At 39.5% G+C, this 23,501-nt stretch overlaps 1 protein-coding gene across 1 annotated transcript in view; it reads left to right on the top strand.

Annotated features, from left to right (window-relative positions):
- The window catches only part of LOC139727475 (uncharacterized), a 100,321-nt gene extending 77,799 nt beyond the window's left edge, over window positions 1–22,522 (top strand). The window contains exon 3 of the mRNA XM_071638449.1: window positions 20,580–22,522. Coding sequence (XP_071494550.1) covers window positions 20,597–22,522 — 1,926 coding nt within the window. The 5' untranslated portion in view covers window positions 20,580–20,596. The remainder of the gene's footprint in view (window positions 1–20,579) is intronic.
- Window positions 22,523–23,501: the final 979 nt, after the last annotated feature.

The following is a 23,501-nucleotide window of genomic DNA, read 5'->3' as shown; positions in this document are numbered from 1 at the left end:
ATGATGATGATATAATAATAATAATAATAATAATAATAATAATAATAATAATAATAATAATAATAATGACAACAATAATAATAATAATAATACATTACATTTTTAATGCGCTTAATACAATGTTTCTCAGAACAATTCATTTCAAACGTTAGCAGGACTACTTGTTTCCCCTTTGTCCAACCATCATTCTTTTTGTTTTATTCTGGTGTGTTTTTAAACTAATGTAGGCCTACTTTACCTCGATGATCATGATGATGATGTATAGAGTGTATAACAGAGGGTTTTACTGTTGTTGGCGGTGATGGTGTTATTGGTGGAGGTAGAGGGATTGCCGTCCATACATTGTAATTGAAAGTTTTCATCTCTCCTAGACACCCGCGAGACAGCTAATCTATAAAGCTCAATGATGAGTTTATAATTACCATTATGATCAATTCTCATGTCATGTAAAATTGAAAAAGGGAAAAAAAAGAACATTGAGTAAAATGGACTTGGGAATATATCACCTTCCTTTCTCCCCTGCAGGGTATTACGACGTAATGTGGCGACTCGAATTGACTTTTTGTCCCGCGCGAATGAGTTACTGATTAATCAGACGACATTCGTACCATAGCAATCTATGAATAGCAACAGAAATGAGCCCAGCCGCTAGGAATCGGGTTTATGGCTATGTTGTCATATAATACGTTTTAAGTTCTTGCAGTCTTTCTTTTCACAACCCTCGTCAGCCTCTTGCCTATATTTGGTCGTGTCCATCTAGAATGATGTGCAACATTAATTTTTCTTTTTCATCGATAAGTGAAAAATTCATGCCAAAAGTGATGATGTTAAAGTCGAAGTGAATTTGGTGCCATTTGAGTAGGAAATCAATTAGCAAGACGGTCAGAGTGGTCTCATGTTGCCACAGTGCCCCTTTCTTACCCCTTACCTCCGATTTGTCTTGATCGCAGTAGCCAATAATGTATAAGATTTACGTTAATGGGGGAACTCCCGGAGGACCTCAACACTATTATTACCCCCAGCAAACAATTATTTTTGCACCTTTCACTAAGAGGCACATTGACCGTAAATCATCTCGTCAGAGTATGTTGAAACTGAAGGAAACCAGGGTATACCCTGATGGTTAAAGATCCACCATATCCATAGCTGGACCCTTCCCCATCAGATCACTATATGCTTCAGTAATACTTATCATGTCCTCCGAGAAATATGCCGCTAAACATGCTAAAGAAAATGCTGCGAAATGTGTGAGCCCGAAAAACCATAAGGCAATTATCACACCCTCTAACATTTCGCTCACTACCCGAGTCAAGTTGTTGTAGTGTTGATCTACAGCTTTCTTGCCAACTCGTTGGATACAACATGGTTTCCTTTCAATAGCTGCTAAAACAAACCCTCTGCCTCGGCGCGCGTGACCAGGCGAAATACAAGCGCACCGACGGGATACGATTACCCGTGACATCGAGGGTTTTGACAAGCTAAAACAAAAGCCAAAAAGAACGAAGATGATCGAGCTTATCAAAACGCGTTTCTGGAGCAGCGATAGAAATCGATAATCTTAGACTCAAAGCAGACGGTATCAGTGCGTATCTTGTACGAAATATTACACGACAACATCGATCTGTTTGTGCATAATAGATCTCTTTCTTTCTCTCTTTCGCTGTATTCTTTCTCTCTTGCTTCATGGGGACTTTTATCAATATCGGGGATATTTGTGACGTCTTTCCCCGCCATTCAATAATTATCCTCATCTGCCGATTGTCACAAATTGCCCCGCAGGCGACAAGCCAAGATTTGTGAAACTGAAACCAACATTTCTCCTCGTTACCGTGCCTCACTGTATTATGTATAAAACAAAAGGTAACACAAACAATCACAAGAGCAAAACAATCATCACAGGATATATTTACCTTTGTATTACTATTCAATGGTAGTACAGTGTGGATTATATGTATTTGGGCATTCACTATGTGCCTTTGATAGATACAAGGTGAGAAAGAAAATGAGCCAACAAAGAGTATCCATGATAGTTCATGCAATATGTATTTCTGATTTAAATGATTTTCCATCGGTTTGCCTGGGAGAAGGACAAAGTAATATCAACCCAACTTGGCTTTATATCTTTTTCATATTAAGCAACCTGAGCAGGATTCAATATTGGCTCAGTTTTGAAGAGTCACACAAAGGGACAGAAATGATAAGGAAAAAAAAGGCACAAAATTAATGTTAGACTTTTGTTCTGCATTCATTTCACAGGTATATTACACAGGTCTTCCTTGTGAGATTTATGGATCTTTATGTCATGTTCATATCCATGATCAACACAATGTAGTGGGATTGGGATACGATCAGTCCTTGGACTATAATCCTTGGTCACGACAAAGAAACCATGTGGGTATAAAGATGACGGCATGTAAGGAAATACAGATGTAAGATATCCACGGGTTTGTCTTTCTTGTGTGCGCGAGTGTGTGTGTGTGTGTGTGTGTGTGTGTGTGTGTGTGTGTGTGTGTGTGTGTGTTTGTTTGTGTGTGCTGCGTTTTTTGTTCATGTTTTTGTTATATTTTACTTGAAAAATGTACCAATCTATGATGTATTTTCGATATGCATGATCATTCGCTATTTCAACGAGTTTTGTTTAACTCTCGCCGTGTGTTCCGTTCATTTATGAGTTTTATTTCAACTTTCGGGAAATGAATAATATGCACTAACTGTAAACTTCTACACGTTTCGTATTGACAAAAACACACTCGGGCCTGTCCAACGTAACTAAAAACTTGACGATATATTTGTATATCACCCTGATATGGCCCCAACAACATAGAATGATATATCTAGTTACAATCTAAATCTTCTCTAATTCAACGGTCAAATCCAGGCATTCACCTATGTGCCTTATAGAGACTGCCTGTATACAAAAGGGAGCTTTAGATTTGCGGCGCGGACGTTTGAGATGACGATTACGTTGGACGTTCTCCTGTCTCCCAGCGTCGTGCTGAAACAGTAACTTTAGATTACGCTGGGACGCAACGTATGAAAAATAAAATGGCGCCCCCATATGATCGGTGCATCAGGTAGCGCTCTATGTTGTGAATTGAGCGGACGTAAAAATAGCCCAGGGCCCCGTTGCAAGAAAGTTGCAATCAATTGCAAATAATTGCTAATTTTGAAACAACTATTCTGATTGGCTCAGGGTCTGCCCTATTAAGAAGACATGCATGCAACAATGATTTTGATTGGCCAGTGACAATCAGTTGCAAGTTGCGTTTAAACGCAAAGTTTCTAGCAACGGGGCCCAGAACGCGTAGTGAAAACTCACGCAACGCAAGCTATAAATAGATCGACTATGATATGCGATTCTGCGCATGCTGAGAACAGTTTTTTCCCCTCTGAACGTTTCCGTCGCGAAAATCTAAAGCTCTCTCATGATGGAGATGGAAGGGAATCGACCAAAGCATTTGAATACAAAGAGGATGAGACGGAGTGCTGAGAGGGACAGGAGAGAGGAGAGAGCAAGGGAGGAGTACTCTGGTCGAGTATGTGAAAGGTAAGCACAATGACATGTAAAAGTCAAAAAAGCAAAATAATGTTAAAGCTTATGTAAACGCTAATAATAATGATAATGATGATGATGATTATGATAATAATAATAATAGTTATTATTATTATGATAATGATGATAATAATGATGGTAATGGCAATTATGATGACTATAATGGTGGTGGTGATAGTGATGATGATGATGATGATTGAGGAGGAAGAGGAAGAGGAGGAGGAGAAGGAGGAGAATTTTTACAATAATGACACAGAGGATAATATTGATGATGTCTGCCATGGTCTACTAATAAAAGATAAAAAAGCACTGCAAAGTAGACGTCCGCCAAGTCAGCCAACCTTTGCACATGGTCCCGGTGGTTTAGTCAAATGCGTACGCGGGCGCACGGCGCAAATTTCCTATAGAGACCTACGCTATCGACTCCTCTTAAGCGTTTACGCTTTGGCCCATTTCCCCGAGTCCGAGAAGGTCCGATCCACCGTAGTCAGTGGTCCGATCACAGTTCGGCTCATGATTCGGCAGAGGGGGAATCCGATGACAGCTTTAGCAAACTTCTTTCGTGATGTCATAATGAGAAGCACATAATTATGCACGCACCCTGGCATTACTACAGACTGCATGATGCACAGAGAAGACAACGAAGGTAACGTTACTTAGCAACACCTACGCGCTTTACTCTTGATGACAGCTCAACTTCGGCAATCTTCGTATCAACGTTAAAGGTGCATGGTCCCGGTGGCGTGTTTTTTTTAGACGGCACAGATTGGGGAAACTAAAAATTTATCGGGGACCCTATCCCTAAACCTAACCCTAATCCTAATCCTAACCCTAACCATCAAACCCTAACCCTAACCCTAACCCTAACCCTAACCCCAACCCTAACCCTAACCCTAACCCTAACCATAACCAAAAACCCTAACCCAACGTTTTTCCCATAGGTTTAACACGCGCCATGCCCCAATCTGTGCCGTCTTTAAAAAAAAAGCGTCCCGGTGTTTTAGTCAAATGCGCACGCGGGCGCACGGCGCAAGTTTCCTATAGAGACCTACGCTATCGACTTCTCTTTGGCGCTTACGCTTTGGCCCACTTTCCCGAGTCCGAAGAAGTCCGATTCACTGTAGTCAGTGGTCCGATCATGCTTCGGCTCATGATTCGGCTTAGGGGGATGACAGCTTTAGCAAACTTCTTTGTGATGTCATAATAACAAGCACATATTCACGCATCCTGGCATTACTACAAAAAGTTTGGTTATTCAAAAGAAAAATGGAGAATAGGGTCGTCATACAATTTATATGGAAACAAAGCTTGACATTCCTCTTTAAATTTGCCTACCATTATGCCCATCTTAACAGAAATTTGTAGAAGTTAATATACAAACTGGAAAAAACAGAATTCTTTCTCAAAGCATGGCTACCTTCATGTCTCAGAATAACGTGGCACACAGGGGGTTTCCACCATGGCACATAAAGAGTTAAAGGGGCAAAGTCCCGGTAGTGTAGATGGCGCTGTTGATGCTACTGCCGATCACCGTTAGCATTGATACGAAGATTGCCAAAATTGAGCTGTCATCAAGAGTAAAGCGCGTAGGTGTTGCTAAGTAACGTTGCCTTCGTTGTCTTCTCTGCGCATCACGCAGTCTGTAGTAATGCCAGGGTGCGTGCATATGTGCTTCTTATTATGACATCACAAAAGAAATTTGCTAAAGCTGTCATCCCCCTGAGCTGAATCATGAGCCGAACTGTGATCGGACCACTGACACAGTGGATCGGATTTCTTCGGACTCGGGAAAGTGGGCCAAAGCGTAAGCACCCAAGAGAAGTCGATAGCATAGGTCTCTCTAGGAAACTTGCGCCGTGCGCCCGCGTACGCATTTGACTAAAACACGGGGACCATGCACCTTTAAGTCAACAGCAGAGCACGCGCTTTAGTGCGCGGACGTAAACCTCCAGAACGCGCAGCTAGAACTCCCAAATACATTAGGGGGGTTCACACGTACACCAATTAGCGTGATACAAATCTCGAGATTTGGAGCGCGATCGTCTTACTGCTATTTTGTACGTGTGAATGCGGCTATTGACCTATTGACGCCAAAAAATCAAAAATCCTACAAAAATCCATAAAAATATCCAGATCACTATTAAAATCTAACGATCTGTTTCTTGTGTCATTATCAACTTTCCCTGCAGCTTCATTCAAATTCGTTGACAACTTTTTGAGTTATTTTGCAAACAGACAACCAACGCCGATGATCACTTAACCTCCTCCTTCCTTGGCGCAGGTAATAACAAACGATAATGCTAATAATGGCACCAATTGATGACAGCAGTATATACGATGGGGGAGTATAATAGATAACCTTAATGTGGCAATGATTGCAGGACCCTCAGATTCCTTTGCATTTAACATTACCTCATACCTTGGAGCTTCTCATTTTAAACACCTGTGTCAATAGGGGCATGATATAATTTTTGCCTCCTCGTTCTCCTGTTTCAAAAGAGTATTTGGATCAGACATGATTCGAACTCAAGATGATAAGTCCGTTGCTCGGCCCAATATTCCACGGTACTCCAACCAACCAGACGAGGTTCGAGGTTGTCTGCAGTTTGTCTAACACGCATGTGAAAAAAAAAAACACCCAAAGGAATCAAACAAAACAAAACAAACAAACAAAATCAAATAAATTTCGAAAAATGGAAAAAAAACCAAACAAACAACAAAACATTAGATGGTAGCTTCCTGTTGAATGAACCAGTCGCAGAAGAAATTGTTTCTTCCCAAAATGATTATGGTCGTGTCTCCTGTCAGAAAATAGAATTGAATCTGTCACTCATGACGGTATGAACTGCATCTGCAGTCCATCGCCTGGGGGCCCAATCTATAATGCCGGGGATAGAAGGGGAATCTCAGGCCAATAAAATAAGGATTAAGATGACGAAAACAGAACATAGCTCATGCATCATTGATCCAGATGGATCAGGAGTATGTATTGAGGGGGAAAGGGATATAGCAAAGTCTTCCCTTGTCCCCAGGCGTTCTTTAATTCAAGATCATTAAATCATTAGAGATTGTTATAGCGGGAAAACATTAGCGACTGTCGCAAAACATACAACAAGGTCATGTTAAAGACGAAGGCCATCCCTCATCCCTGAACATTCATTGTCATCATCGTTATGGCACCATCATCCTTTTTCATGGCTCTTTATCAAAAACAACAAAACAGAAACAACTAGCTAGCTTGCTCATTGAAACTTTGGGAGTATATCTGCACTATGTTCAAGTGGGGTTAAATGGGTGTTGAATCTAACAAACAAACTTCTGGAGGGTTCATCGAAACCTAAAGTAAGAGAGTCGTTGTTAGATCCGTTAGCCCTTCCTAAGAAACGAACTTTGGACAGTGTGTACTTACAATGTACGTTATTGGGTTATCCGTGCCAATTGGCAGTCAAACCACACAAAGTAGACTATGTCTCTCTTGTTTCTTTAAACAGTGACACCAGGAGCAATCACGTTATGAATATCATAAGGATGGGGAGGTATTGTCAAGGTGATGAAAGTCTCCAATTGAAATATCCTCCAGTCTTCACAACCTCGTTTTTCTTTTGTTTTAATTCAATTCCATTCAATATAATTCGATGGGTTTTTTTTTTTGTCAAAAAAGAAAACATGATTCAAAGCGGTACAAGCTGTCAATTTGACTTTCATTCATCTGATAAGGACAGTTCATCGAACACGAATGATGTTATAACAAACAAAACCAAAACATTAGAATGTTCATTTAGATTTTTCTTTTACTTTGTCTTTGTTCTACGTTTTACAGGGCAGTAATCAGAGAGAGTCGTGCTTTCATTGCACTTGATTTTTATATGCATTTGTTCTATCATAAATATTAGTTCAGGAGATGAGGCAATAAAACACAGAGAAAAAAAAACCCCAAAACAACACAGGTAACACAGTATATAAATCCCCCAACACACACACACGATCATCTTTCGCACAAAATAAATACCTTCAAACAAACATAAAATCACACACACACTGCACACACACACACAAACACACACACACAAACACACACACACACACACACACAACCTTTTACACAAACGCAGCATACATCATCAAACATTCGCAAAACGCACGCACGATCCTTAAAAAATAAATAATGAATAAAAAAAGAAATACACTCACACAAAAACAAACGCTCACACAAATAACATTCATATTGATGTCATTTAGTAGATCCTCCACACCGACATGTGGTTAAAGCGGAGGATGGCTAAATTGATGACAGGCTTGTTTCCCTAGAGGGGACAGGCAGAACTGTAATCCACATGGTAAGGGTCATTTAGCACTCATCAACACATCCATCAACGTCTATCGTGAAGATAGTGGGTTAACGACCATTATCTATGGATGTTAACGATCATTTGAAGCAGAGATAATCTTTCCTCGCGGTGTGCTTACCGTAAGACGGATTCCACTTTAATCTACAGAGAATAACATAACGTCAGAGTGTACCGGTCGATCTTGAAAACGAAATAAAAGCACGCTTCGCAAATAAGATCAGAAAGTTGCAAACAGATAGATCACCGACATTTAGCTCATCCGTGCGTCACATTGTCTCTCTCTCTCTCAATCCCCCTCTCTCCCTCTCGATATATGTTGGGTTCCTTACTTGCCTGATGTGCTGATTTATTTTTAAGATTAAATCTAATTGGCCAGGGGCTTAATTACATTTTTGAGTTGGTATAATGTGGCAAAACATTCATCGTCATTTTTAGTTTGTGTGTGTTTATGGGCTTTTCATTGATTTATTTTCATAGAACGTACTGCAATGTGCAGTCAAGGATGTCCAAGAAGAAGGAAAAAAGTTTGAACGACAGACTGATGGTACCTTCGTATCTGGACGTGAACGTGTATGTGTGTGTGTATGTGTGTTTAAGTGCAGAAGAGTAATATGTTCTGCGTTTTGTATATAGTAATAGTAGTAATAATGATAATAATAATACTAATAATAACAATAATAAGTATAATTATAATCATAATTATAATCATAGCTATAATAACAAAATCATAATAATCATTATCAATTTCAAATTGTATTTTTATTTTAGGGGGTGCTAGGGTGAGGTCGTTTACATAGACAATTTTATTTCTAACAGAACTCAGAGGCTGCTAACAAACTCTAGGTGCAGATATCTGCGACCCTCTGTCACAACGGGAACAGGCCTACAAACTTTGACGTGTACAAACACGCAGAATATAAATGTTTCAGAACTTCGACACCTAACTTGCTCTACACGAAAGCTTGAAAACAGCATCAATATTTCCCCGGGGGCGGAGGACGTTAACTGGGCCATCGGGGTAGTTCAACGTGCTATAACGGTCACGCCCCTACCCTTCCGAAGATCATTCCGAACACTCCCCTATCATCACCTATTCAGTCGGTTTGATCATCTATATATTGGATTGAGAACCGAACCGTACTTAATCGTAATGATCTCCACGCATGCACTATTTTGCCTGACCGTATACACTTCTTTTTTTTTGCAGGAGCGTAAAATTGCGGTGATATAACCTGTCGAAATAAGAGTCACCAAGCCTATTTAATATTTATGCGGTCGTATCTTAAGTCATGGTTAAAATGCGGATGACATATAGGCCTCATAATCCCTTCCCCTTGATTAGAAATCCACACCCCGTGCGAGTCGACCGTTGAGACACTGTGTTACCTGGGTATGCAGTGGGGCAAGGGGTCATCGTCTGCGTGGAACACACACATAGAATTTGGGGTTGTTGATATGATATACTGAACAATCGATATGTCATCTCAGGTTTACAAACATTGCGAAGTAATTACGATCTGAACTATACAACAAACTTCGATCATATTCATGAAGTAGGCTCTCAGCTCCTCACCAAGGTCGTCAATACTTATCTTGCCCAGTGTTTCCAATCTTTAGAAAGACTTTACTTCGTGAAATGGGTATCCCGAAATACTTACGTATCAATTATGACTAGACCCTTTGGCCCGAATTCATGAAGGTGGTACAATAATCATTGAAACCATGGTTTAAACTATGGACAAAGACCGTACTTTTTATGGGGCGCCAAGTGTCGCATGGTCTATTTCGTTACGAAATCAGTCATTTCGTCGACGAAATGACCATTTCGTTAACGGAATGATCATTTCGTCGACGTAATATGTCGTAACGAAATGAACATTAATTCGTCGACGAAATCGACGAAGTGACTGATTTCGTAACGAAATAGGCCATATGACACTTGGCGCCCCATACACAACTACGGTCTTTGTCCATGGTTTAAACCATGTTTTCAATTGTACCACCTTCGTGAATTCGGGCCTTTGGGACAGCGTTGCTTACGCTGGAGAGGCCACCATAGGTAAACAGGAGCACATGATTATCGCGTTCATGAGAGCAAAGTCTCTGAGACGCTGCAGGGCGCCTCCTTACGATAGTCTCGAGACAACGTGCCATCTTTATTATCCATCAGTGTGAAGGGAAGTTTTAAAAAGAGATTAAGATTTGGTGAGTTATAGAGATGTCTTCACACTAGAACAATAAACACCAAACGAGTCTCACTCAGTTTATGCTATAGTGTTCCCCCATGTGGTAGAGTGGATAGTCATTACCGACTTTCGAATTCGAATCCTTTTGACCACGACCAAATCTTGGGTAAGAACAGGGAGATGAGACGGTTCTCTCTGGTAATAATAATGGCAGCGTCCTTTCTAGGAGTAGTGATAGCATTGAAGGGGTTCAATACCCTGGATAATTGAGACCGTCGTCCACCGTCTGTTGACCGGTCAAGGTGACATAATTCATGTAAGATGTCTAAAATAAGGCATGTAAGATGTTTCAGGTGTGCACGACGCTGGTTTTAGACATTACAAAGAAGAAATGGAAATTGAAAGTCGTACTGAACATCTTGCTATTAGTTCGTCATGCAGAGTTTGTGCTTTCATCAAATTTTAATCGAATACCTTCCCACCCACCACCCCCCCCCCCCCTCCTTTGAGTCTCACATATTCCATAACTATACACTCATGTAGAGGAATAATTATATCATCATGTCTCAGGTTACCCTAACCTTCGACTCCAACACGATGTATATTTCATTATCGCATTGAGGAGGCGATATAATCCGAATTGAGGGAAGTGTGGTTTGCTGGACCCGATGCACTTTACAGTATATCGAAATTGCGCAGGCATTCCGTTGTGGCATATCGCATGGCGTGGACTAACACGATAATGTGAAGATGTTTGAGATTTCATATGCCAGTCGTCTCCATTTACTTTTTTTTCCATCACAGATCTGCAGAAATTCAGTGGAACGGATGTGCTCAATGCAAGCTCCTTTTGCAGCGAATAACCTAGTGCCGTTTTGCGGAAGCACGTGCTTGCATATTCCTTCGCCCGGTTTTGCAACTCCGGTAATCCAATCAATATTCCGGTTTCGATTTCCCAATTACAGCAGAACGAATTTGATTTTTAAATCCGGTCTGTCGAGAATACTAACTAACTTTTGCTGTCTTCTTCTTTTTTTTATTCAAGCAAACAGAATTTGATTTTTTCTTCTTCTTTTTAAAGAAACAACGGAGATCAATGCAAGCAGACGACAGGATGGTGTCGTATATAGCTTGTCGAATTCACCAGTCAATGCTGTCAGCGTGCTTTTAAGAGCACGGCGTGTGCGAATGGCCGGCTCAAAATCGTTAAATAAAAAAGAAGAAAAATACAATCAAACAGTGGCAATGTGAAGAGAGTTGGCAAGGAGAACAGTAGTTCATTCCAATGTCTTTTCACGTTGCTTCAAGTGTTTCCCTCATTATCACTTCGTTTGTTTCAGTTCTCTCTTTGTTTTTCTTTACCTTATATTCGTTTTACGGGGCCAAAATAGCAGGAATTGCATACCTTTTTGCGGATTAAGTTGTACTGTTGTTTTGTCTAATGCTGCTTTGAAATTTATATCTCTCTTCTATTAAACTATAGTCATGATTAGTTTTTAAGTTTTCATTTAAAAATTTAATATACTCTACATTCTAACAAGCACAGAGCTACAAAGTCTCACGCATTCTGAGTGAGACTCAAGCATTTAGGGGTGGTCTCACGATCTCACCCACGACACCCATTTTTCTCACGCATCGGGCAAAGTCTGCAATTTGGGCCCATAATAAGGAGCATAGCACAAAGGATTAAAGTGATAGTTACAATTGAAGGTAAATTTTCTTTTTGTCTTTCAAAATAAGTACAAAATAGCCACTTAAGTATGCACCTGATCGCACTATTAAGAGCTAAAAATTGAAAAAGGTCCCACGGTGATGTGTGTGTGTGTGAGGGGGGGGGGGGCCCTCCCGCATCCTCGCTTGCGCGCACATTCGCTCGCCGAGATGCCGAGTCATGAAAATCTCACTCATAAAAAAAAAAAAAAAATGAACTTGGCATCCCTGGAAGCATCAGCATTAGTGGGCTGAAATCGTTGTTGTCAATGCCGTTGCTTTGGAAGTATTTCCAAGACAACTAAGGACAACATTCTTCTGAAAAAAAAAAAAAAAAAAAAAAAAAAAAAAAAAACATTGCTGAGATGAAACCCAGACTTTGAAACCTCTGGGTCACTGTGTATGGAAGACACTTTCATTACAATTATTCGTTCGTTTAACGAGAATTCGATGTTGATCCCCCAGTGGGTATGTTGGGTCCCTTATTTTTTATTTTTTTATTGTTTTCTTAGGTGTAGGGTTTTTAACCCCCATCCTTAAGCTTTCTTCCTCTTTCTTAGTCACCGGAGAAAAGGTAGCATAAATGAAATAAAACTTTTTTTTCCTCTTCTTCATCTTTTATTTTGGTTGTCAACCTGTTTTGAGAGAGAACTGGCACCAAAAAAGTCCTTTGTTTTTGTTTTTGTTTTGTCTTGTTTGTTTTGTTTTATTTCGTTTGTTTTTTGTTTATTTGTTTGTTTGTTTGTTTGTTTTGTTTGTTTGTTTGTTTGTTTTTGTTTGTTTTCTGTTTGTTTGTTTGTTTGTTTTTTTTTGGGGGGGGGGGTGACTTGGGGGCTTAGCAAAAGTTAGATCGGTCCCTTACCCCCCCCATACCTTTCAATTTCGTGAAGTAGAATTGCCCCTTCACAAGCCACCTGTGCTTCATTGCAGCAGCCCCACTACTCTGTATTACAACTGTCACAGTCTACATTGCAGTTATATTCCATAGCTACACATTAAAGGGGAGTTTCAGACCAATCAAAAGTTAGTTGAAAAGAAAGAATATATTTCTAAAAGCTCAATAGTGAAAATTGATCAAAATCTGTTGAAAGATAGGGAAGTTACGAAATCATTGAATAGCGTTAATTTCACAAAACAGTCCTTGAATGATCCATATGAACATGGAAGTAGTGAGTTCATGATGTCATCACCCAACACAATTGCCCAATATTTTGAACATGACATCGTGAAATTTCCAGCTTCTTCTTCAAGCACAAATATGACTTCATTTGTTCAAAATGTTTATATATCTGACTGATAAAAAAGTATGTTGAATTTATTCTTCCTCAAATAGCCTTGCTTTACTCTTTGAGAGCAGAATGTTAGTCTTCTTCTTGGGGGGGGGGGGGGGGAGGGTCTGCCATTTCAGGAATATTGTGAGGTGATGATATCATCAGCTCACTCATCTTCAAATTCATATCAGTTGTTTGGGCACTGTTCGCAACAACAAAAACAAAGTACGAATGAGCAAATCTTTAAAATCTCCTAACTTCCTTACTTTTGGCAATTTAGAATTTTTTAGAGGAAAAACAAAGAATACATGAACCGAGAACAATGTAGGACCTTCAAACATTAATAATTACACTATTATGCAAGCCTTCATTGGTTGTGTATCCTTTCTCCTTTCTTAAAAGAAGTCTACTCCATTTTCCTCGTTAAATTGATCGCACGAAGTAGGAACTTGATCGCCTCGATCCGATTTTAATGAAACGTTCACTTTTCTGCTTTTAGAGTTTTACTCATTTCTTTTCAGCCTAACTGTTAACAGGTCCTGAATTCTCCTTTAGAGAGAGAGAGAGAGAGAGAGAGAGAGAGAGAGAGAGAGAAGGAGGAAGAGAAGTAGAGGGAGAGAGAGATTGAAAGATGACCGAAAGTTAGAGAGCAAAAAGGTCGGACCTATTGAGTTTGGGACAGATTTTTCTTTTTTTCCGTCTTCTTCTTTTTCTTTTCTTTTTTTTTTGCCACATTGACGCCAGGGGGCAGTGTTGTTCTTGAAAATAGGAGAAAATTGCCTGGACAGGTGTATTGCTTTGTAGGAAAAAAAAAGAGAGAGATGGGAGGGGGGGGGGGATAAAAGACAGGGGGAGGGGAGCATATACGACAAGGCATGAAAGCACGCTTGAAGATCACCATGACTCCTTTTTTTTTTCAAAATCGATTCTATTCACACGCAATGCCACGATTCCACCCCGAACTATTTGTTTCTCCTGTGGAAAGGAGGTTTGAAAAGTGGTAATAAGCACTTTTCACTCACCTGCTGTCTCTTTTTGTCAAAGGGGCAATTATGTCACCACCATTATTTTCCTAGGTAATGATGTTATCATTTATAGTTTCATAAAAAGGAGCAAATTACCTACACAGTGATATGCATTGTGTATAATTCAGAATGAATAGAATGAACAAAACCATTTATTTGTGAAAGCATAATAATAGAATATATGGGATGTGCCATAATACATGTATATTTATGCATATCACATGTATGTAATAGATGTGTATACACAGGCGGACACTTTACAGTTTCATTAGAATTTCAGGGCTTTTTTTCATGTATAAAAAATTGTCATGTTTTGTCGTGAAGAATAATCTCATCTTAAAGGAAGGACGGAACAAATGACATGATAAAGACAAACAAAAACAATAAAAGGATCTGTGAAAAATAGCAAATAATGTGCATGAAACGTAGTTGCAGCAGTAAAGCAGCTGTGAAGAGGAGTGGGTAGGGATAGTGGCATTTTGTAGAATAATCAATACGTGCTGATATGTGTGTGCGTGCGTGTTGGTGTGCGTTTAGATTTACTATTATGCAGATCAAAGTTTGCTGTTTCACGCACAGCGGGGTGGAAAATCGGGTGCTTACGTTCCATATTGCATTGCGCTGCAACGCGGTGAAAGTTAATGTTGTAGCATGAATATTGGCTTTCTCGATTGGTGATGTAAGATGTAAGCTCCCCAAGCAGTGTACCAATGCATGCATAACGCTGCAAATTGCATAGACCAAGAAAACGCCAAATTTCAGACAAAAAGACAAAAAACGAACGAAATAATATGATTTCCTTTCTTATCAGTAAGTACTGCTGGTGGGTAGTGAACCTTGGTAAATTCGAATGGCTTGGATGCCTCTAAAGTACATCCGTTTATTTGTTTTGTATTGTTTTGTTTTATGTTTTTTCTTTTAAATACATTTGTACAATCCCATGCTTTCGTTTGCGCGGGAAGTATTGTGACGTACCAGCAACAATTCACACACGAGCTGTCTCTGTCAACGCAACCGAGTGATGCATTTGACTTTGTGATGCACAGTCAAATACATGTAACTCTATTTCTACAGCACAAAATAGACAAAAGTGTAATACACAACAAGGGAGTTGAAAATGTCAAACTAAATGCTCACAGCATCTTTGACAAAATGTAGTTATATTTTGACGATACGCATAGCAAAAGCAAAATAAAAGAAAAGAAAAGAGAAGAGATGACAGAGAAACAAAAACCCCTTATATTATATACTATAGGGGATTCAGGAACAGAGAGAGAAAAGAGAGAAAATAAGTACGACAGACACATTATTGAAATAGAGAACAAGAGAAGGATGGAGAAAAGAACATGGAGTAGAAGAGAGAAAAACAACAAAGGTAAGTAGGTGTGTAAAAGGAGAAGATAATAAGAAGAAGAAAAGGCAGAAACAAGAAGAAAAACTTAGAGACATGGATATGTCTACGAGTATATAACGCGCACCTCTTGCTTTGCGAATATGCGTATACCCTCTACCCAGTGACGTCAGAAGAGAGCACCTGAGGTCAAGTGGGTGTGGTAGCCCAGAACCCTCAAGGCTGCCAGCGGTCGAAGGAAAGAGGGGGGGGGGGGGGAGGATGAAAAGCAGACATATCACTTAGATAGATCCATCGGCAAATAGGTACCTAGACAAGTAAATGATCATAATTGTAAAAGTATCCTTAATTAAGTAGAGTACTGATCGCTCTATAAAGCGTGGCAGCGCCATTCAGGGAATTGTTGCATAGAGAATGTCAAATAAAGGCATTCATAAGCGTGGATTGATTATCTATAACATTAATTTGATATTATGTCCATCACGCGTGCTGCATACATTTAGTACATGAAAGCAGCATAAATACGAATCTATATTCTGGTTATACATTTCCGGATGTTATTAGCTGCGTTGTTATATGTGACCCTGCACCCTCAAAACACAACAAAAAATTCGCCAGACATGAATTTTTAGTTAAGATCATATTCTGAAAGAGCAGACTTTAAGCTTGCAAAAATGATGTATAACTCAAATCAAATGGACTCTCCTAACCTATCTAAATATTGGAAAGAAAGCACAAACTCAGGAAAAGTGTGAACTGAGAAAACGAGGCTCTTGAAGTACAGTGTCTATTCAAGCACTTAATCTTTACCAAACCATGCTGGCTGTTCGATGAATGGGACAAAAAACAGGAAGTAACCCACCAGAGCAACAACAATGAAGGGATTATGAGATTAAACTGAAAATTAAGCATGCCTCATAAACACATTCTGTCCGTAATTAATGCCAACTTTCAAAGCAGTAGCACTAACTTTCAAAAGTTATTACAGTTGAAAATGAAGAGTGTGGACAAGGTTTTACAGAAATGAAAAAGGGATTCTAAAGGCACACCTAATCACACTATTCTACCAAAAATTTTCAAGATAAACTGCTAAAAAAACACACTTTCCTGCCCGTTTTATGATACCAAATTTTAGCATAATGTAATAGAAGACCCGCTCTTTTCAGAAAATATGAAAAAGTCAAGTTCGGCTAGGTTGACCATTTCACTTATTTTCAGTCCTCACGCAAAATCAGTGTGTGCGACTTTATGTTCGTTTTGAGGTGCACGGTCACATATATAGTCACCCAAAATAATTCGCACCAACAAATTCTCATGAAATTACACCAATATGATATTCTCCATGCAAAAACGAAAAACGAACTTTAAAACAAAATTGTTACAATACGTCCCAGAAAAAAAAAAAAAAAAAAAATCTTCCGAGGATTGATGAACATCTGCCGCAATGAAACAGGAGAGTCGCATTTGAAATTCGATTTTGATTTAATTTAATTTGATTTGATTTGATTTGATTTAATTTGATTTGAAGTATTTCCCATAATAATCATCCATGATGATCATTAATGATATAGATATAATATAGATCACAGCATTATTATGATGAGCTAGCGTATCACCAATAAATACACCAGAATAAATATAAATATTTATCATATATATATATATATATGTATATATGTGACCGTGCACCTCAAAAACGAACATAAAGTCGCACACACTGATTTTGCGTGAGGACTGAAAATAAGTGAAATGGGGTCAACCTAGCCGAACTTGACTTTTTCATATTTTCTGAAAGAGCGGGTCTTCTTTTACATTATGCTAAAATTTGGGATCATAAAACGGGCAGGAAAGTGTGTTTTTTCGCAGTTTATCTCGAACATATTTGTAGAATAGTGTGATTAGGTGTGTCTTTAGAATCCCTTTTTCATTTCTGAAAAACCTTGTCCACACTCTTCACCTTCAACTCTAATAACTTTTGAAAGGATAGTGCTACTGCTTTGAAAGTTGGCATTAATTAAGGACAGAATGTGTTAATGAGGCATGCTTAATTTCACTTTAATCTGATAATCCCTTCATTGTTGTTACTCTGGCGGTTTACTTCCTGTTTTTTGTCCCATTCATTGCACAGCCAGCACGGTTTGGTAAAGATTAAGCGCTTGAATAGACACAGTACTTCAGAGCCTCTTTTCTCAGTTCACACTTTTCCTGAGTTTGCGCTTTCTTTCCAATATTTAGATAGGTTAGGAGAGTCAATTTGATTTGAGTTGTACATCATTTTAAAGCTTAAAGTCTGCTCTTTCAGAATATGGTCTTAACTTAAAATTCATGTCTGGCGACTTTTTGTTTGTTTTGAGGTGCAGTGTCACATATATAGCGAATAGGCCTACGTAATCCTTAAGAAGAAAATGCAATCAGTGAGACTAACACGCTGATAGGATATCTGCGCTTGCAAAATCCCTTTCAGATTTTCTATGCCATTAAGATCTGTGCATTAAAAGGATATTTTATTATATGCCTACTCCCGTCTGTAATGCATCATGCTGTCCATTATATTTTGTTTTTAAATTCAAGGAGGTATCTCACATCCCCCTTGGTATATTCATTCATTCAAGTTAGGTGAAATGGCTATAGGCCAAAATAAAATAAAGCTGTATGTATTCACAAATACAACCTGATAGTCTAGAAATGTAAACTGATGAGCCAACGATTTGAAATTCTAGAATTGTAATATATAAAAAGCATATAGTATGTATATATAATTATTATATATATATAAGAAATAAACTGGTAATGCATTTTTTGCCAATAAAGAATGATATCACTCGACTCAAATTTTCAATGGCTTCCGCCTTCTTCAGAAGTTTTGACAAGTCTGAAGATATATCAATGATATTCATTATTTGAGTTTCAGGTTCATTTTAGCAACGAAATTAATATGAATAAAAATAAGCATCTGTATTCTTCTAATATATTTTCATACACCCACACACACACAGAGAGAGAGAGAGAGAGAGAGAGAGAGAGAGAGAGATACAAGAACATCGCATGAGAGTTGGTAGCTTGTTGATTTCTTCCAAAGGTGACTCAATATTTGTCATTGTCATCCTACTGCACGACAGCTAGTGTTATTTCATAAACGTGCAGTCTAATAGAATAATGCCGAAATTTAGTGCCATAAACATTGGACAAGGTCCATGACAGACATCATAATATCTGCCATTAAATGGAACTCAAAACGTTCTTTAGACCTTAGTGAGCAGTTCGTGATTCACACGCAGAGGTACCGCAATTCATAGGGGAAAACACTGACACTCTCCTGTGATTTTTCTCCAAGATCAGCGCTAATTTTCGAAACACGCCTAATCTGAGCACGTAAGTTATCCACAATTTCGCCATGATTATATTCCGTTTTGTTTCTACAACATGTATGTCCGTACTCTATACCGTTGCAAATGGAACAAAGAATTGCTTCTCATCGAATGTTTCTGACACGACGCGTGTGTCGAAATATTGTGCGAGAACACATGCGGAAGCACATGCCGAAAGATAATTTTTTTTCGCTTCCTTTGATTGCCAAATTGTTTCTATAAAGATGTTTCATCGTGCCAGAGAGTCATGCTTTAAGACCCAATTCTCGTCGCCTCATTATGTAAGCCTCTGACATTTGACATCTTATGCCATTTACTTCAAGACCGAAGTCCTTAACCTTTTATACCTCGATATCCTCACTTTGATCCGTTTAATCGCCTACGATGTATGATACATTTGCTATGAGAAGGGTTGATTTATCTCAGTGCAGATAAATATGAAACAGAGAAAGATACAGTTTTGGTTGAAACGGAAGACCCGATCTGAAATTTGACATGTGGGATAATCGGAGGAGAGTCCCTGAAGCCATTCATTTGGTCAGAAAATTAGTTGTGCAGGTCTGCCGTTGGCGGTATTAGCGGAAGTGGAACTCACTGGCAGAATCATGGCGGGATGTCAGCTAAGCCACCAAGCGATGAAAGGAAAGAGTATCAATACAGTCTTGCACAGCCTTCATCCTTACATAAGGGGCATTCAGTTACTGTAATTTGTAGCTCCGTTTAATACTTTGGGTACCTATTGTTATAGAAAACTCCTGGCATATTGCACACACTGTCCAAAGTCACCGACAGGCCTATGCACAAAAGGTGGTTAAATGAAAACATGTAATTAGAAAATTCGACGCCGTAGTAAGTCTATTATTTGATTTTGTTCAATCTCCGCTGTCGATGTATGCTTTATTGTTTGTGTATACTTGTGTATAAGATGAGTACATGTATCAGTTAATGTCTTGTTCCATTTCCTTTTTTTTTCTGCATTCTCTCATTTCTATCCAATAAGAAAGTATTTTAAAAAATGAAAACTTTTGTTTTTGCTTTTTCGTAAAGTTACTATCATTATTGTTCGCTGAAATACAATGCAGGTGTAAGTGCATGTTTTCTCTATCCCAGTTACTGTCGTTTCGTTCTATAATGTAATTATCTACAGATTGATCTTCAAACACGTACGTCAATGAACTGACTCACAATTGTTATTTTACAAACTAATTAGCTTTAAGACTAAGAAAATAATCAAGATTCTACGATCACTCATCCAGACATACAACACGCACCGATAATATTTTCATAATTATGTTCTTACCATTTAAATATATTCAACCAATTGCCTTCGAAAATATGATTAGCAGAGAACGATTAAAACAATCTGCAGTTTCGTTAAATGAAATTCGGGTTCACGCTCATGAACAGGGCAGACTGGGTTTTTCAAGTGTATGCAGCCATGAGAAAGGGTCTTGCAACTTAGAGAGTATTTTGAAAAAGAAAGAACATTCTTGTCTTTATCTTGACGTAGCGAGCAAACTATAGACTGTTTAAAGTTTGGATTTTTTTTCAGGACATAGCAACGTGAATTTGGTTGAATGAAAGCATTGCGAGAAATAATGTATTCTCTCCCTCTCTCTCTCTCTCTCTCTCTCTCCTACAGGATGATTGGCACACGTCATTCAATAGTCTTTTAAAGTGTCAAGTTATATCCGTAGAATATGCTCAATTATCATCCTCCCTACTTATCACAAATTTTCTTATTTCTTTCATTATTCGTCCTTTAGAGCCCATCATCGACAAAATGGCGTATAACTACTCAGAGCCGTATGAAGACCCCTACATAAGTTGGCCTATACGAAACATTATCTTGGGCACATTCATCCCTATATTTCCCCTCACCATTGGCGGCAACTGCCTCGTCATTTGCGTCATCTTTCGTAATCGGAGCATGCGCACAGTGACTAACTTTTTCCTGGCGAACTTGGCCGTTGCCGATCTTATGGTGGCGCTGTTCTGCATCATCCCGCAAATGATGTGGTTCGTGATGCCCACGTGGCCGCTGGGTGCCGTCATTTGCAAACTGCACAAATACATGCTGGGTGTGACCACCACAGCGTCGATATTTATCTTGATGGCGATATCCGGTGAGCGATTTGTGGCCATTATCTATCCGCTGCGGATACGACATGTCCTCACCATTAAACGTCTTTCCTGCATTCTTTGCTTCTTGTGGATTCTCAGCTTCCTTGTCAGTATCCCATTCATCCGGTATTTTGAGGAGACCAGCATTAATGGCAGTCTGCATTGCAGCCTTAGTCCGAAGGTGTCCGTGGATGAAGTGCTCGTGCATGACGTCCTTTACTTCATCCTGTGCTACGTGCTGCCCTTGCTCGTAATGGTGTACTTCTACGCGCGGATTATTATCAGTCTGTGGCTTCGTGGCAGGGCCGTGTATTACAGAACCTCCAGACATGGGGATAAATCAAGCTCTGGTTCCACGGCAGTTGAAATGGAAGTGCGCATGCACACTGGTGGAAGCATTAAAACCCACGCGCACAAGACAGCTGACCATGTAAAGAGAGTCAGACCTGCACAAGAGCAGCATAATGTAAAGGAAATTAGGGACACCATTGTTGAAGCGCCGGTGGAAGACCCCCAGTCTTTAAAGATTGGTCCATTTTTCGTTGATTACCCTCCGCCGTCACCCCGCCGATCGCGAGATGCCGTCACGGCGTCGAAGTCATGCGAAAACATGTTTCTTCTGGGCAGCTGCCAAAATTCTGAGCGACTGAATCCTCCACTGGGAAGAACAAAATCTCAGTCAACAGGAGCAATTGACCACTACTACCAACAGCTTCAGCAGATCGACAGGGATAACGAAGGAGACAAACGTATTGAAGCATCAGTTCATAAGAACTTTACAGAAAATCGTATTGGAAATGGCAGCGCGGTCAGATTTGGTGGGTCATTAGATCGCAGTTCTGAAAATTGCATGGAAACGGGTGAAGGACATGGTGATGACGAAAATACGAGACACGGTGTGGACAACATGCCCCTACGTCCAAGGCCCCGACCGGTCAGACAGCGAAGTTCGGGGTTCCTCCCGATGAAAAACGGCTATGAGTTTCTTTCCACGATTGATGACGACGACGAAATTCTGACAGAATCACAACATTTTCATTCGACACCGAACTGTGTTCCACCGAGAGATGGGAAAGCGGAGCCTAATTGTGTGCCTAAAATCGTTCCGAGTTCAGACAAAGCAGTTCATAACAGCGTGGTGGAAAACCATCGACCAACTGTCATGGTGGAAATCGTACCGGCAGAGTCACAAAGCCCAAACAGCAGAGCCTCACAACGCGCCAAAAAGATTTCAAAGTCAACCATAGCAACGCGAAAGAAGGTGATTCGTATGCTAGTAGTTCTGGTGGTCGCTTTTGCGACGTGTTTGTTCCCCATGCAACTCTACGCAATTTGGACGAATACTGGAAGCTTTCCATACACCTCTCGCTTCGGGGTTTTGTACATACCATTCCAATACCTCGCGTACTTCTTCAACAGTGCGTTGAACCCGTTTCTGTACGCGCTTCTATCTGACAACTTTCGCATGCGTATGCGTGAGACGCTTGATTTCCGAGGATCCTCGCGGCGCGCGCGTTGGATGAGAACGCAGACGAGACTGAGGTCACTGACATCGGAAGGTACGGACAATGACTGGGTAGCGTAATGATTGTGTCACACCCACGCCATTGAAATAAAAACACGCAATCACTCGGTGAAGAGCATTTCGAACTCACTAATGAAGTGTATTTGAGATGAGTATACATGATGCCTGAATGGACTCCTTATTTTCATTGAATTATTATAACGTATTAGGTCTGTATAATTTGAAACGGAAACAAAACGCTAATGAAGTGGATGACATTCCGAAAGTGATATGTGTCTCTGAAAGATATGTGGCCTTTGATCGCGCTCAGCTTAAAAAAAAAAAGGGGGGGGGTGAAGGAACCTGCCAACCCTGCTTGCTATTATCGAGTACAATGTAGAAGTTGAAACAATAATCAATGTGCAGTGTGGAAATAACAAAAGAAAACCGAAGATTTAAGGGCATTATTCAAGTTACACCAAATAACGTTCAGTTGACATAAGTAGTCATAGTTTATCCACCAAGTTATTGAAGTATCATGTACCATTTTTTTTTCGTAAAACTCTTGCATCTTTCTTTGATAATTGCTTGCTGGCAAGTTCACGGATACACAGTAAATTGCATAATCGACAAGGTCAGAACAGATTACTCAAAAGTACAGAACATAGTTTAGTGTTAAGTCATAAATACGACGCTGACTTCGCACGTTCGTTTTCTGTGTCATCCGTTATCATCTTAAAGTTTAATCTGTTTTCTAGTGAAAACAAACTTCCAGAGATAATGCACTTCTAATTTAAAGAGTAAAGTCGTTAATGAAATTATTTGTCAAGTTAGATACATGCTCTGGCATCCTGTATCAATGTAAAGTGCTATCAGACAAATGTGATTGTCATTTTGTGACCGAGTGTTGACGGATTAAAGAGACATGCCTTAAATTCAAAGATTTCGAGACAGTTTTGCTATTATGTTTATAACGGGTCAATATCAATGTAAAGTTTTATTTTTTTGCGTCTTTTCGCAATGTACGTACTTTCTTTATATATGATGTTCTTTTGTCCCG

Source organism: Diadema antillarum, unplaced genomic scaffold (genome assembly GCF_040938485.1).
Source record: "Diadema antillarum isolate AM-2024a unplaced genomic scaffold, OU_Dant_1.0 seq00000133_RagTag, whole genome shotgun sequence".
In the NCBI taxonomy this organism is placed as follows: Eukaryota; Metazoa; Echinodermata; class Echinoidea; order Diadematoida; family Diadematidae; genus Diadema; species Diadema antillarum.
The sequence above is the reverse complement of the archived record's forward strand: the minus strand, read 5'-3'. Positions and strand labels throughout refer to the sequence as shown.